At 33.6% G+C, this 16,822-nt stretch overlaps 1 protein-coding gene across 1 annotated transcript in view; it reads left to right on the top strand.

Annotated features, from left to right (window-relative positions):
- LOC143229752 (sprouty-related, EVH1 domain-containing protein 2-like) overlaps positions 1-15,273 on the top strand; it is a 37,361-nt gene extending 22,088 nt beyond the window's left edge. Inside the window, 5 exon segments of the mRNA XM_076462506.1 lie at positions 5,853-6,021; positions 11,158-11,216; positions 12,686-13,084; positions 13,086-13,164; positions 13,167-15,273. Of these exon segments, the coding sequence (XP_076318621.1) occupies positions 5,853-6,021; positions 11,158-11,216; positions 12,686-13,084; positions 13,086-13,164; positions 13,167-13,627 (1,167 nt within the window). The 3' untranslated portion in view covers positions 13,628-15,273.
- The last annotated feature ends 1,549 nt before the right edge of the window (positions 15,274-16,822 follow it).

Below are 16,822 nucleotides of genomic sequence, written 5' to 3'. Positions count from 1 at the left end.
CAGAGAAAACCCTCTTTTTCAAACCAAAACGATGTAGGATGTTTGGAAAGGAAGCAAATAATACACGAGGACGGTGTTAGGCAATAGATAAAACACAAAATTGAAACGATATAATAAAGTTAAATAAAATAGTGAAGAACTATTAGTTAAAACTAAGGAAATAAAGTACAGGAAGTATACATAGAATATATGAAAAACACTTCACGTAAAAATTAAAAAGAAAAAAACGTACGTTTATACCACAACTACTTGTACAGCGTAAGTTAAAAAACGATGTTTCTTTTTCGATGAAGACTCTCTGATTGATGTTTGAGGGGGCGCGTCATAGGGCACTTACTTTAGATACACTGGAATGTTACCAGCTTTGTTGTTCGTTAAAGTGCAGAACTTACCTTGATCATTAATTGGAATGCGTGACGTTCAGCGAGTAAGCATACGGCTGGACGTTTTTTGTGAAAATACGGTCACAGTTGTTACAAATAATACAATAAATTACGAACCCCGAGAATGTATTTTATGATCAATGTAAGGGCAAATGTTACGTCTGCTTTTCAGACATCTCTGTGTAACCAGTTTCAGTATCACGCAATGATTGTATGTTGTTACGGGGTCGACTGTATGCGAGCAAACCTCTTATGTCAGTGTTTCATTTATAAGAAATTAAAGATATAATAGGTAGCATATGAGCGACGGTATTGTTCTGTTTTATGATGTGAAATCTGTCAAACAGTATATAGTGTGTTGGTTAAAGTGAAGTTGGGCACATGTTGTTGGGTTCTGCAAGTCGTCCTGTTGCGTAGTGGCGTTATAATTACTGAAATGATTTTGAGCAACACTAGCACTGAAAAACCGAATTTGTGTGTGTGTCAGGCTTATCTTTAATATGGCGAAAATTATAAATAGGGTAATTACGTTTCTTGAAACAAAATGGAGGTGTTTCACAATTTTGTTGTAATCACCATTGTTACTATAATGTGTTGTGTTGTTATTTATGTATGTTACTCTGAGCATGTGAGGGATGATTAGAATATAAGTACCTACGTATGCCTGTAGGTTCTTATATATAAATGACACAAAATGATTACTTGAGACAGGGAAGTATTTCATCCATTACTTTCATTACACGATTTCTATTCCACGTCAAACCATCTCAGTTATTGCGTAACACCCACTCAAACACGCCCATTGATACACGTACAAGTTATCAACAATAGCAGATTAAAATATTTACAATGATATCTATACATACAACTTGTAATACCTGACGAAGTGCGTGGTAACATTGTGTACAATGTAAACGCACGTTCATTGATGACATCACTAGTTATTCAACGTTGTAATTCCATTTCTGGTCCTCTTATCGAAGCATCATTAACGTGTTCACTGACGGTTCATCAAGGGCGTGGGCTTAGTCTCCCACAGTCCGACCATGGCTACTGTATGTACACAAAATAATAAAAGAAAAATCCAGATAAGAAAGCATTTGTTACAAGAATAACACATGTTTTACTAATAGTAATAAATAACAGTATTCTAGATTGGACATTTTCTTTACTTTGTTTACTCCCCCATATAAACCAGCGTTTAGAAAAAATTCTCTTGATGACGAGAAACCCACGTGAAAAAAAAATGTATCTCAGAACGGCTGTTATGGGTATTAACACTTATTGATAAGGAAAGAACAACGTTTCGATCTTTCTAGGCCATCTTCAGGTTAACAAAGAGAGTTTGCAACTGATCGTTGCCAGGCACGTGTGTCATGGACGAGACTGTAAACGGGTACGGGATTGTAGGGGGCGTTGCAGTGGGATGTTAGGTTATTAATTAGTATAGGTATAAAGGTGTTCCTTTATATTGGTTTAATTTTGGTTTTAGTTGCGGTGTAAGTTGCTGTGTTGCTTCTTTGATTTGTTTGTTTGTTTGTTTGTTTCTCTACTTAATATCTGGGTGATTTTCTATAGTTGTATTTTTTTATTTGCAGTGTTCTAAAACGTGTGTTGTTTTTTTCTATTATTTGAATCTATTTTCCATGTTTCTACTATTTCTCCGATATAAAATCGTGGCAGTTGTTGCGTTGTATTTTATAAATTATGTTGGTGTTGTGTTTATAAATGTAATTTTTACATAGTATGGACTTTAGTTTTGTACATGACTTTTGAATAAATATGGTGTTTGCTGGAATGTTGTGTTTTGTTAGGAGTTTTTTTTTTCAAATGTTGGTTATTTTTTCGCTGATGTTGGGAACATATGGTATGCAGCAGTATAAAAAATATTAATAAGGCCCCCTGTTTTTTCAACTAAGACGATTTCAAATTCAGAAACAAATTCTGAGATTCACTACAACGTGTTTTAACAAAGTTTTCGGGCGCTATATGATTGAACATGTGATGAATCAAGCCCAGTGCCCAATCCAAAATGTTGTCTACATCCCAGTAGTGCACACGTGCCGCCTCTGCTATGTTTTTCAGATTATAAACGCCATTTTATCTGCGGAAAGGGAAGGGAGATTGCGTGGGTGAGGTAACAGTGGTATATAGCAGAAGTTTAGGTGGCACCTTGCACTTCAATAGTATATCGATCTATAGAGCTGCTGTGACAACACTAACCCCTGAAGTAATAATTTAGTTGCTTTGTACGAGTTGTGTAATGTTTTTGTTTTTTTACCCCACTGTTACTCCTCTCCGGATATTTATTCGTCATATTTTACTTTAGCAGATTTCTGTAAGAGTAGTTATTAACAATTTCAGAAAGTAAACAGTTAGATAATTTACATTTCCCTTATAACACGTTTTTTTATTCAGCATCTATAAAAAAATGGAATTTTCTTGGTTGAACTAATGTTTATCCGTATATTTCGAGATGTATTACAAAAAATATAACACTAAGTATATTGTTTCTCATTAAAGTTAAATTGAAAACATTAAAAAAAAATTGTCTACATGGAAGTTACTAGACTCAAGTACATTAAACGAGTTGGTTGTAAAGATATGATAAAAGTTACAGAAAAAAAACATAAGCTTGTGATGACGTCATTTTACTCTAGTTGACAGGATTTGTTGATTCACTCTAAAGACAAAGACCCATGAGGTGATTTACCCATCGTTCGAGAGAGAGTGGGATGGTTGAGCGGATAGGCACGCGACAGCACCAGCACAGTAGATGTGATTGTAAAAGTGGAAGCCCATTCATCTTTCCCAAGACTTTTCATTCACAACTTTCTGCCGCTACATGTCGCTAGAGTACCGGCGGAAGGGCGTGGCACGATTTAGCTACCTCGCAAGCAACAGACCAGCATATCGCGCCACTGTTTACATGCACCAGAATAAAACAAGTACCTGTACATAGCCTGCACTCCCAGCATGCACTGCCACGGTAGCGACATATTTAGATAGACATTCAACTTCCGTTCACTTCAGTCATCTAACTTTAAACGCTTGCCCAAAGTAAACACTCCATATGCACTAAAGGAAAAACTGATAAAAGCACTTGATAACATCCCATACGCAAGAGTCACATGTTAGCGATATTACCAGATGTACCTGTGTTTCAAAGAAGATAGATTTCCAAATTGGAAACCTATGTGTGATTACTAGTCGTTCCTCGTGGGCAATTTGTTTGTATCATTTATATTTTCAGCTTTGAAAAAGTAATTTGTTGTTAAACACAGTACAGCGATAACGCATTTGTATGTCTAAGAGTGAAATAAGCTTTTTTGTTATGACAATAGCCATTTTATTATTTCAAGTTGAACCCAGATATTCCTAAGTACATCTAAAGGTATTAAAAAAAAACGTCCATCAATTTGTCATTAAGAATCGAAATGTTTGAACACATGAACATGAAATTTAACATTTTTTTTTTCTTAATGCATCAGTAAAGTGTGAAATATCAATTCTCGGTGTGTTAAAGATTATTTTGAATGTATTTCGTCAGTTGTTTCCATTAATTATTTTATTTGAGTACTGCATGTGTGTGTTGAAGATTATTTTGAATGTATTTCGTCAGTTGTATTCATTAATTATTTTAGTTGAGTACTGCATATGTTCTAAATTATCTATACCCGTCAATTAAAAGACGTACGTATATCGTTTCTGACAGTTTTAACCCCATTGTTGTTGACTTCACTATTCGTATTTTTTTGAAGCCATGTGCTCGTGTTTCTTTTTGTTTGCTTTATAAATCCAGAATGAATGTAGTTTTATGTTTGAAATTCACTCGTCTATACGCGTATTTGAATATAGAAGAAACTCGATAAGATTGGGGTTTTGTTGTTGCTGAATATTTATTCGATATAGATTTCTCATTGTCTCACCAACAATGTTACTTCCAGGTCGTTAACGTTTATTTAGGTATTTTTAATAATATATATTTTACTACAATAGTATCGAATTCCTTCTGCTACAACCTTTGTTATATTCGTATATTCAGAATTATCAGGTTGAATAAGATATTTCAACGGAGGACAAGACTGTTTAAGAGTAAAATGGATTTGTATTTTTTTTCTAATTTAACGTTTAAACGTTGTTTAGCACTGGTTAGTTTTTTTTCCTTACCCCATGTTTATATTTGTTTTTTAGTTTGATTTATAACATCTTCGCCCTTTATTTTTCCTATATATATATTTTAAATTTTCACTTCCGTAGCATTTGGTTATTTGTTCTTGAATTCTACTCAAAGCTACATAAGGGCTATCTGCGCTAGCTGTTCCTAATTTTATCAGTGTAAGACTAGAGGGAAGGCAGCTAGTCATTGCCCCCCACCGCCAGCTCTTGGGCTACTCCCAACGAATAGTGGGATTGACCGTAACATTATAACGCCCCCACAGCTGAAGGGACGAGCATGTTTGGTGTGACGGGGATTCGAATCCACGATTTTCGTATTACGAATCGAGTGCCTTAACAACCTGGCCATACTGGGCCTCCGTAGCATTTGAGCTTGTTTACTCGTTTTATCTTGCCATTTTTCCTATCTTTATTTTTCTCATTTAATGGTTTTATTTATCACTTATTTAACACGTGTTTTTAGTGTTTTAGCTTTATTTTGCCATGCTTTACACTTTCAAACTTGTATTTAATAGGTTTTGTTTTGCAATTTTCCTGGTGTTTATCTCTTTTATTTTACTTCAGTCGTTATCCATCTTGTTTTGGGACTATATTATTCATTTTATTAGCATCTGCTTTTTTGTTTGGTTGTTTATTTTTAATTTTCCGCCTGTCTCTTGGTGAGACAGTGTTAATTCTTCGGATTAACAACGTTCAAACATGGGTCGATCCTCTCGGTGGACACAGCAGATAACCCGATTTGGTTTTGCTATAACATTAAATTCACGGGTTTTCTCTACTTTCCACTCTGTCTTTTTTATTAAATAGTTTTGTTTCATCATTCTTAACCATTATCCATCTGGTTCGTTGGTTTTATTTCGACACTTCCTTGTTCTTGGCTATTTCTATGTTTTTTCTTCTTTTTTGATGGCTCTATATTTTTACTTCATAAATCGTCACTCGTCTCATGTAAATATTAATTCACACAAATGTTACTTATTTATTTTTATTCTACAACTTTCAGAATTTGTTTACTCTGCTTAGAGGCACTTAGAGTAACAGTATTTAATGTTTTTATTGGTTTCATTTTGTCACTTCCTGACCGTGGTCCTGGAATGATGGACCATGCATGGTACGAGGCTAGAGCTCAATCAGTATATTTGTTACTCCTAAGTTCGGTTTTAATAACTCTTGAAACATAATTTTTGGGCCCGGCGGAAGTACATTTAGTTTTATATGTCAAATGTAATATATGTTTCGACAGTAGTATATTCAACGTTTCTTCTTTTGAACTTGTGTTGTTTTTCTCAGGTCGTCCTCAGCTGTATAATAAAGAAAGACTTTCAATGCAACAGGGTGATGCCAACCTTTTACCACTGGCGAACGGGAAACAAAAAGTTTGGCCTCACCTTTCAAACTGCAGCCGATGCCCGCGCATTTGACAAGGGAGTACGTCAGGCTATGGATGACCTTTTTGATGGTAAGCACCTATTTAGGCTTAGGCGTACTTCTGCGTTTTAACGGTTCCGACATGAACAAGGACGAGATCTTTTAACATCGTCAGAAGTTAATTGGAAGAATTTTCATGGAGAACTGTCAGTTAATTTTAATATATGTTTGAAGAAAAGATTTAATTATTCACAACACCTTTAACTTTAAAAAGCGGAGATTCGGAGCAATTTTAAATGAGAAACAATTTTCATAATTTTGTCACATCGTTCACCTCGCATATCAGTGAGAATTAGAAAATTTTTTCTTACACACTTGTTAAACATTGGAGTGATGTTGGAGCACCTCACATATTTCCACCAGAGGGCGCGTTTCGTCGAACAGACAAACTTTTGTCTTTGGGATATTGGCGAAAGTGATGACAAAATCAATCGTGCTGAACTAGTTGACGGCTTGTCTTGGAAGTAAGGATAATGAATGGTATGGGGCCAGGTGGTTTTTCATTCAAAGTAGATTAGTAGCTCTTTGTCATTAAAACGAGTTTTAGGTTTAGAAGACATGTCTGATTATAACACATCAGGGTATAGGTAAGCGGTATTATATCGATCTTATTACTCATGGAACCAAATTTTAAATGAGAGATTAAATAGTTAATTCAACATATATGACATATTTGTTTCGTAATATTTAGCAATGAATACTTGAGCTTGTATTTCACATAGGTAATCAACTTAAGGAAATGTTTAACTTTTGGTTTTAATTGCCAGAACGCGTTTGAATATTTAGTGATTCAGTCACTAGTCTAAAAAAATCACAAACAGATACAAAATAAATACGCTTATTTTCTTTTCTCTCTTCTAATTTCATTTGATCTTCGTTTCTTTCTTCCCGCCTTCCGATCTGTTGTCGAATATCGATCGGTTTTTACCACCATTGGCTTGTTTTACGTTCGGTATAGTTACAGCAGACGCGTAAAGTTACATTCGAGTGAATTGTCTAGTTATAGTTGTACAGTTCGAATTTCGCCCTAAACCCGCGTGAGTGTGTATGGTGTTTACATTCATTGAAGAAATACAGCAGTGCGACATTTCTCGGTCAGTTTCATTGATTACTTAATATAAGTAGGTCGCGTTTCCGTGAGCTAGCGGTTGTGAACAGAGAATTATCCACCATTCACAGATATGGAAAACTGGAACAATGGAGCTTATTGATGTAGTGGCGGCATCTGATGGTCGTATTTGTACCAAACATATATAGCATAAATTATATTATGAAATCGTTAATTTTTTGTATCGAGTAGAATATTTTAAATATTTTGTATAAGACCGATTTTGTAACTTGTTTTCTTCGTAATTATTACTAAGTTACGTGCGTACGAATTGTTATTGTGTTGCAAACGTTTATAGAATTACACTGTTTACAAAACATTGTCGTAAAATATTAAGTAAAAACTATGGTTAACAGCTGTTTCACATCATATTTTGCTAAAATGAGCTTGTATAAATCAAAATTAATGTATTAATTCTACGATCAATTGGTTATTAAAGGTCTCCAGCTAATTTTATGAAAACTGACGTATGTACAAAATAAAAGAATAGCATAAAAATGTATATAAATTATTGAGTTATTCCAAAATGCAATATATAGTTTAAGGTTTTTGAAATAAAAGAAATTTAGACAATATATATTTCTTAATTTTTATATATATTTTTTGTTTCCATTTCATTTTGCTTTTCAGTGTTAAAAATATTATACAACAGTTTATGTACTTTATTTATAGGAAAATACAAATATTTTGCCCTAAGTCACTACATAAGGACAAAATTGAAATTATTTTCCTCTTCCTTCACTGGGTTCTCATATAGAATAAGCAAAATTCTAAACCGTTTATGAGAATAATTCCTAAACAAAGATGAAGACTTATATTTAAGTTCTGTATATTGTGTTTGAGATGTATGTCTAAACAGGAATCCAAAGTATTCTTAATACAATGAATCATGATCAAACATTCAATGCCCTTTTAAAGTGCACTTTTGATTTTTGCTTAATTAAACTAATGTAGATATGTAGCTATATGAGGTATCAACTTTGGTTGGTTGAAACGTTGAATCCATAAGAACTGTGCTAAAGGACTGTATGTATATTTATGCATATATGCAAATAAATGGAAGATCATGTTAATATCTAAAGTTCTTGTGAAGTGTAAGGAAACAGAATGGAATTATAGTAGTGCAGAAATGTATATCCAGATTTGAAGTTCAAGAATTAGTATAGGTCAGTAATGTTCTAACAATTGGTGTAGAGCAGTAGAAGAACTTACAAAAAGTTCTAACAATTAGTGCAGTGCAATGGAAGAACTTACAAAATGTTCTAACAATTAGTGCAGTGCAATAGAAGAACTTACAAAAAGTTCTAACAATTAGTGCAGTGCAATAGAAGAACTTACAAAATGTTCTAACAATTAGTGCAATGCAATAGAAGAACTTACAAAATGTTCTAACAATTAGTGCAGTGCAATAGAAGAACTTACAAAATGTTCTAACAATTGGTGTAGAGCAACAGAAAAACTTACAAAATGTTGTAACAATTGGTGTTGGAGCAGTAGAACTTACAAAAGTTGTAACAATTAGTATTAGAGCAATAGAAGAACTTACAAACAAACTGTTATTCAACAGAAGTGCTGTAGGTGTAGAGACATTTTAAAGTAATTGTGTGATTGGTTATTTCTCATTCATTAATGTTATTGTTTCTTCAGTGAGGTATTGTAATCCTGAATACTGGATAAGAATTTTTAAAGTAAGAGTTATTGTTAAGGACCAAAATTAGCTTGTATTATATTTTGATGCAGATTTGCACAAATATGGTGATAGATTGTGTAAAGTGTTACATTCTTACCACATCATAAATCCCAAAATTTCAGCTACAAGTATTTGTGGAATTATATGTTAATCATAACATGTTTTCAGTTTAATTAATTTTGAATCAGTTACAGAAATGTTTATTTATTAATTAATTTTGTGATATATGTATATGTTTTTGTGTGTGTCTGTTTGCATATGGTAACAATAAGATGCATTTTTGTAGCTTATTATAATAGAATATGTATGTCAAGTATCAGTCTATTGCTGTATGTAATCAACCCAATAGGTGAATTAATTTGTAGCATTGCCACATAATTATCTGTATCATGTACATCACCTTTATCAGCAGAATCCTGTTTATGACCAGTTGGATCAAATACATACCACTTATGTGATACTGAAAATGGCTGAGATGTCTCCTGATGACAGTGGAAACCAGTTGTTGTGAAACAGATGCAACACGAGTCCAACATAGTATTGTCTTTGTCCCTGAAAAACAATGGTTATACTGGATGCATATGTGCTGGCCCAGGGTTGGTGAAAGAGGGGTTGTCCTGGGCCCCAGCAGTGAGATATTCAAAGCTCATTAGAAATGCATACTACTTAATGAGCTAAAATGGTGACTGTTTTTTCAAGGATTCATGAAGAAATTTGTCACCTAAAATTTTTAAAATGAACAATTAGCAAAAATCAATGACTATAATGATGGGGAGGACAATGATATTACTGACCCTGGGTCCTGGGCTGGCTCTCAATGCCTCTGTACTGACAGACTGATGCTCTGAACCACAGGGGTTCTATATGGAGTAACCCTTGCTGTAACTGGCATTAGGTCTGTAACAGATTATACTCTTGCTTAGACTTGAACACCAAATGGTGTACTGTCTTATATCAATGCTACTATCTTTATGTAATATGCCCAGTGCATGTGCTGTACCACTGTATGTCAGATGCAGGGGATGAGTTCAATCATTATCCATGTTCTTGTGATAACTGGAATGATTGGTGTCAATGTTGCTGGTTTGGGTTAGCTCTCCTCTCACTCTTTGTACCCTTTACTGAGATTACGTGAAAATTATTCTTTAGTATATGATCTCACCTGTTTCAGATGATAATTACTAGTGCATTGTTTCTCAACCAGGATGCAGTGAAATTTAAGCAAAACATTGACTCTCCATTTGATATATCTTGAGAAAAAAACAATTGATAAACTGCACTAGTGGTTAAATAAGACCATGCAGTAGAAGTTGTACATGAAAAATGCCATTGGCTTGTCTTTGCCTCAACAGCTATACAGCACCATGACATAGAAAAGATAGGACTATCCATATTGCTCATGATGTCAGAGAAGTTCTTTCTAGATGTAAATGCTGCTGGAAATGGTATCAGGCCAGATCTTTATGTTTTTTTGTTGTTTTTTTATTATTATTTTCCACAAAGCTACATGAGGGCTATCTGCTCTAGCTGTCCCTACTTTAGCAGTGTAAGACTAGAGGAAAGGCAGCTAGTCATCACCACCCACCACCAACTCTTGGGCTGCTCTTTTACCAAGGAATAGTGAAATTGACCATCACATTATAATGCCTCCATGGCTGAAAGGGTGAATATGTTTGGTGTGATGGGGATTCGAACCAGCGACCCTCAGATTACAAGTCAAATGCTTTAACACACCTGGCCATGTTGGGCCATCTTTTTATGGATCAACCAGTATGGATATGTTTAATATTGCTTACCTTCCACTATGATTTACCAGGTTACTTACATTTTGTATCATAAGTTTCTGAAAACTAAATCCTGCTCCTTAAAATATGTCTCCAACTTCAACATTTCCTGCAAGTGTCAACTGTATGTGCCATACAGTATCCTTCTAACTTAGGTCATATCATTCACTTCAGTATTTACTGTGTTATGTCATGCTAAGTAGTTATTGCTATTGTTTTTGAGAGAGAACATATTAAAAATTATCTGTAATTCTTCAAATAACATTTGCATCGTATTTTAGTGTTTCTGTTGAAATGGATCCTTTTACATGTAGGCCTCTAATGTAAGAGTCTCTTGAATTACCAATTTTCTCCAAATTAAAATATCAGATATAAAGTTTAAGGTAATGTAATATTTGCTTGTTGTTTAAAGTAGAATAAAGTACCTTATGAACCATGTGATGCCAGAGTTAATTAGAGTAATTTTGCTATTAATATAACCATTTGACATCAAACCACTTGTAGGGTTAAGTGTTTTTCTTCTTGCCAATAATTGTGGAGAAACAACTAATAAATATTTTTATATACATAGTTATTTTTTTTCAGGAAGTGGTGATCCGTCTCGGATTCATGAAACCAGTCTTGGCAATGATGATGTGTTTATGGTTAGTAAGACTTTTATTAAAAGTTAGATTTTAATTTCAAAAGTATTTATACAGTACTATTTATATTATGTGTGTAATAACATTTATAACTTGTTTTCCTTTGTTTATGATGTAAAACATTGCTTATAATTTTAAGATCAACCTGTTCTATTCACATTCACACAATACTAACATTCAGATGCTTTTAATTTGTACACTATTATAATTATGTTTCCAAACTAATTCATTTTCTGATTTTGGTATAAATAATTAAAAAAACAAACAATGTAGTCTTTTGTAATGCTGATACTATTGTTACGCATAAATTGACCAGAAAATATACAGAACATTCTCAGTAATTTTTTTCTACACTTTAAATAATATAGAGAACATACAAAACTGTATTTTAATAGAAGTTGTAGAAAATCTTTCTGTACAGTTTTCAAGCTTAAGCTATTATATTAAAAGCACAAGTGAAACTAAAGATGTGTCAGTTCCCCTGTTTTTACTGACTAAATATGTACTTTTTATTATCACAAAACTAATTATTTCTGTAATAAAAGCCAACTTGAGTGGTACATTTCACCTTTTTCTTTACCATCTTGTCTTTTGTCACAAATACTTGTTGTAGATGTTAACACATATGCTTAATCAAAACAGTTTTTCAAGCTCATGTGCTTAATTGCTTAGAAACTTTTGTTTTCATGTTTGAGGTCTCTTCTTAGACCACTGACTTCATCTGATAGGAGATAAAATATTACACATTCCAGTGATTGAGAAAAACTTTCATATTTACACGTTTCACGTATACAGAAATGATAATAGAACATCATTTGTTCGTAACCACAAGAGATGTTTCCTATAATATGACTAGATGCAAGCACGCACATAGCGTATGTTGACAAGTTTTTGCATTGAGTTACACGCCTTTTAAAATACCAAAATATTCTGATTTGTGATTGTTTTTTTTCTCTGTCACTAACCCTGTATTGATAACTCTGGGAATTTCTCATTAAGCTTGTATTTGTTATTTTGTTGAAAAATATAGCTTATACATATCAAACAGGTTTTGATCTAAAATGTTGCAATGGACAACGTGACTGGTGATCTTGTGATTAGTTAACATTTTTACCCACTCCTGTATAATTTTACAATGGAGGTAGACAGAAATGAATTAAAATATTGCTTAGTATGTTCAACTGGCAGATTGGTCCATTTCAACAACTTTCCAACTTTGTGCTACCCACTGTTTTTTAGACATTTATTTTATTGTGATCTTCCTTCCATTTTGATATGAGGATACCACTATAAACTTAAATTTTGTACAATTATAGTTATTTTAGCTCTATGTGATTTTGCTTTAGAATTTGATTGCAGTTCTAACTCTTTTTTTCCTTTTTTTTATTCCCTTTAAATTATATTCCTTCTTGCTTTATAACTGTGTAAGTAAGCTAAAGTGGCTCTCTCTCTCTCTCTCTCTTTTATGCTAGACACTGGACCTACCAGTTGATTCTCGTTCCTCTTCTGGATCTAGCACAACAAGTGGGAGTATGCCAGGAATCCCAAGACCTTCTTCCACTACAGCTAGCATCAGTGGAGACTTTTCATCTTCATCACCACCTTTCACACATCCTCATGCCAACCACCACTATTTACATAGGATACACTATATTCGTCCTGCTCGCTATGTTGGAGGTTCCAACAGTGGCAATGGAAATGGAAGTAGTGGTGTTGGAACATCTGGAGGGAGTGGTTCTCAACATGGGGACAAAGGTCACACAGAAGAAGTATGGACAAAGGATAAAACAAAAACCTTTTACAAAGAACAAATGCTGTTTGACAGTGATAAAATAGAAGTGATGTCTACTGAGCCCTATTCTTACATTACAGTTTGCTAAGGATAAGCCATCTAGGACTGAGCATGAATATTCTTATCCTGTGATGGACTCATTTAGACTTGGGAAACGGGACTCCATAAACAGTTTAAAAAACAGCAAAACATAATTGCTACACCACCTCCTTTGCTGCCAACAAAGTGTAAGAAGAAGAAAGATAGACATAAAGAATCAAGGAAACAATCGCCACTTACTAGAATTCAGTGTCGGTACTGTCAAGAGATGTATAATGAGGACGACAACAGGCGAGGTAGCTGCGAGTATGCCCCAGATGGTGTACTATCTTGTATCAATGCTACTACCTGTATTTCATGTGCTCAGTGCATGCTGTACCACTGTATGTCAGATGCAGAGGGTGACTTTAGTCATCATCCATGTTCTTGTGATGACTCGGATAACCAGTGTCGACGTCGCTGGTTTGGGTTGGCTCTCCTCTCGCTCCTTGTACCGTGTCTGTGGTGCTATATACCTCTTCAAGCATGCCACCGCTGTGGTGTTCGATGTAATTTATGTGGGGGCAAGCATGAAGCTGCCTAACTTACTCTCATTTTAGACAATGCAAGGAATTTGAGAAGAAAAATAATATACAAGCAAATTAAGTGTCAACATAATGAGTGCATGCTAAAATTGTGTGTGTGCATGCTCTGCTCTGCCTTGGAATACATTAAATATTGAATCTTTCTTCCAAGAGGCAATATCCACCTATCACCTTTGACCTTGTTATTAGTGAACAAGAACAAACTTAACTTTCCATTCTGTTGAGAAAGTAAAGCCAAACAAGCTGAATATTAACTGATTTCAGCATTGGCTAACAGTCTCTTTACAAGGTGCCCTTCCTGCCTACAGTTAATGTTATTTTTCATTCAGAGTTTTTGGATAGAATACAAAGAGATAGGGGCCAGTGACAGGTTCGTACATCTGTAACCTTCAAGAAAAAGTTTTAGTATCAGATCTATACTCCTCTTAATTTGCAAGTCATAGTAAACAAACATTTATGAGCATGAATTATTTACAAAAACAAATTTGATAACTGTACCCATAATCAGTGTGAAGCAAGGTGTAGACCTGAAACTAAGACAGTGGTGCTATAAATTTCACATGTGTGTTTTGACTGACACACATTGGTGCTGTGAGGGTATTTCTTCCTGACATCCATGATAATTCAAAGGTTTTCTAATACTCTGCATTTACTTGACCTAGCCATGGAGGTTACTGAAAAGTCTACATATTTTTATTAAATTGTATGAGGAAACTTGTCAGATCTCTTAGTAAAATGTCTAGTGTACTTTAGCTTCTTCACTGAACATTATTAACAGAAGAAATATGCTCTTTCTTTCTTTTCCACACAAAAGTGAAGTCAAAACCTTCATGTAACATTGTTACATGTGATAAACTGTAGAAACACTGTATAGTAAAGTTTTTGACTTGTTGACTGGTAAAATGTCAACATTATATAAGTATAATTTTTTATTAACTTAGAAGAACAGAAAATCAGTTGCATCTATGACGTAATTCAGATTATTTGAATAAAACAAGTTTCACAAAGAGCTTTTGTGAAAAAACAATTTCTGTAACCAAAGTCTATAACTTTTCAGTGTTCAATTTTTTCAATCATATATATAAAAATTTCAACTGAAAAATTGATACCCAATAGAGTTTGAAGTCCTGTTTAACAAAAGTATAAAGTGAGGTGTTGTCAGAATATTTTGTGATTAATGAATGTTAGAAAAAGACTATTAAGAGGTTATTATTGTGACAACCAACTCCTTTGAGTGTTATGGTACACTGAATGAAAGTTGTAACATTAGTTAACCACTGGTGTATTTTTATACAATCTTGTATATAGTTCGGTGGTCATGACAAAGGCCATGTTGAAATCAAAGTATACAATCATAGGCATGAAAAGCTAGATATAATGATTTTTATTCTGTTTAACACAAAGTATTTTTATGACCAGCTACCTTCTGATTTAGGCAGCGGGAAAAAAAAGTTGCTGTAATGTAGAATTTGGGTAGCATTTTTACCCATCTTAAAATTGTGTTATTAGATCCTAGCCTTCATTTAGTGTTTCATGACTGCTTTTAGAATTACCTCTGAATTTGCATAAGTTGTTTTTATTTGTATAATTTTTTAACTTCTACCCCCTCAAATGACCTGAAATAAAAAGGTCTGCTGAGTTTGTATATGCCTGTGCCTTACTTGTTTTGTCTGCATTCTTCTTATGTGATTATAGAAACTTTATGAAGAAATGTAAGCTAGAAATGCCAGTACTTCTACAATGAACTGAATCCTGTTCCATCTTTTAAGATATTGGAGCACTTCTTGAGAGACTAAATAAATTTAGCTACAACTTTGGAGCAAAAATGGTGGTTAACATCTCCATTGATGTGGAAGGTTTTTTACTGTTGAACGTGTTGCCATGAATGCTGTGGTGTGATGACCTTTTGAGGCACTTACATTTCTCTTCTCCAGATCTAGAAGAAGGAAGACACAAGTATCATGAAATGTCATTATCATATATTTAAGGCAAGATGTCTTGTTGTTAAATCCTTCCAGATAATGCCCTCTTGCAAATCATGTCTCTCAAATAACAAGTCCACTCATAGTTTTACTAGTGTAATGTGGTTCCCTTCATTTTCACAATCAAGAAGCAGAATTATCATTACTGGCACCTTTACATATATGAAACTAAGAACATACATAAAGTTTATCAAAAACGTTTGTACAAATAACTTTGTAGGCTTCAATAAAAATTTGGATCTTGCTTTTTTTTTTTTTACAACCCTTTGATTAAAATCTCAGGCTGTATACTTTCAGATATATCATTTGAAGTTGGTTGTTGTTGAGTTAACCAATGATATTTACTTTATAAATTTGTATAGTATAAGTCTGGTAGTTACATATATTTTTAAAAATAGATTTTAACAATTTCAAATCTGACTAATATTACTTGTCTAATACATTGTTTGTTATATTGGTAGTACTTGACTTTAAATTCGTTCAAACTTAATGAGTTGGATGTTTTCTCCACTCATACTTAGAATTTTATAGGTTTTATTATGATTGTACATCTTGTTTCTGTAGTTTTAGATACTTGTTTAATATTGGCTGAACTCTACCAAGATAAGTACATCCACATAGGGCACCCACCCACACAGGGTGCAAGTTTGAATCTTTGAAAGCAAGGATAGAGTAGATTCTTTTCAGGAGGCACATGATTTGTAGCTCACATAGGGCACCATCAATGAGTGATGTGACCCTGAAGGTTGGTTGATATACAGATCTAACATTTTTGTCACTAATATTGTTGTAAACTAGTGAAAGACATGCTTATCATCAGCTTGTCATTAAGGTTTGGTAAGTTAGTTTACTGATAGCAGAAATGTTTTACTTTCATTGGCTTTGAATTCTGCTCCTGAAGTTTTTTACTAGTTTTAACTTAAAACTGTACACTTCTTTTTAGAGAGTAGTGTTATTAATTTTAATCATTGTAGTATACAGTCTGTGTTGCAACTATAGTTAAACATTTTTTTTTTTATAAGTTATTATAAACTAAATTTATTTTCATCTTGTATTCCAATTAATTTGTGTTTCTTCTGGTTACTGTTCTTAAATTATATTAATCATAATTTGTAATTTTATTTAAAACTAAAAAGGTTAGGATTATAGTTATCTTTCCAATCAACTATGATAAAGCAGGAAATTTACAGTGTGAAGATCAAAAGGTAAACA

Source organism: Tachypleus tridentatus, chromosome 10 (genome assembly GCF_004210375.1).
Source record: "Tachypleus tridentatus isolate NWPU-2018 chromosome 10, ASM421037v1, whole genome shotgun sequence".
NCBI classification, from domain to species: Eukaryota; Metazoa; Arthropoda; class Merostomata; order Xiphosura; family Limulidae; genus Tachypleus; species Tachypleus tridentatus.
Note: the sequence above shows the minus strand (reverse complement) of the source record. Positions and strands in the feature narration are given on the sequence as shown.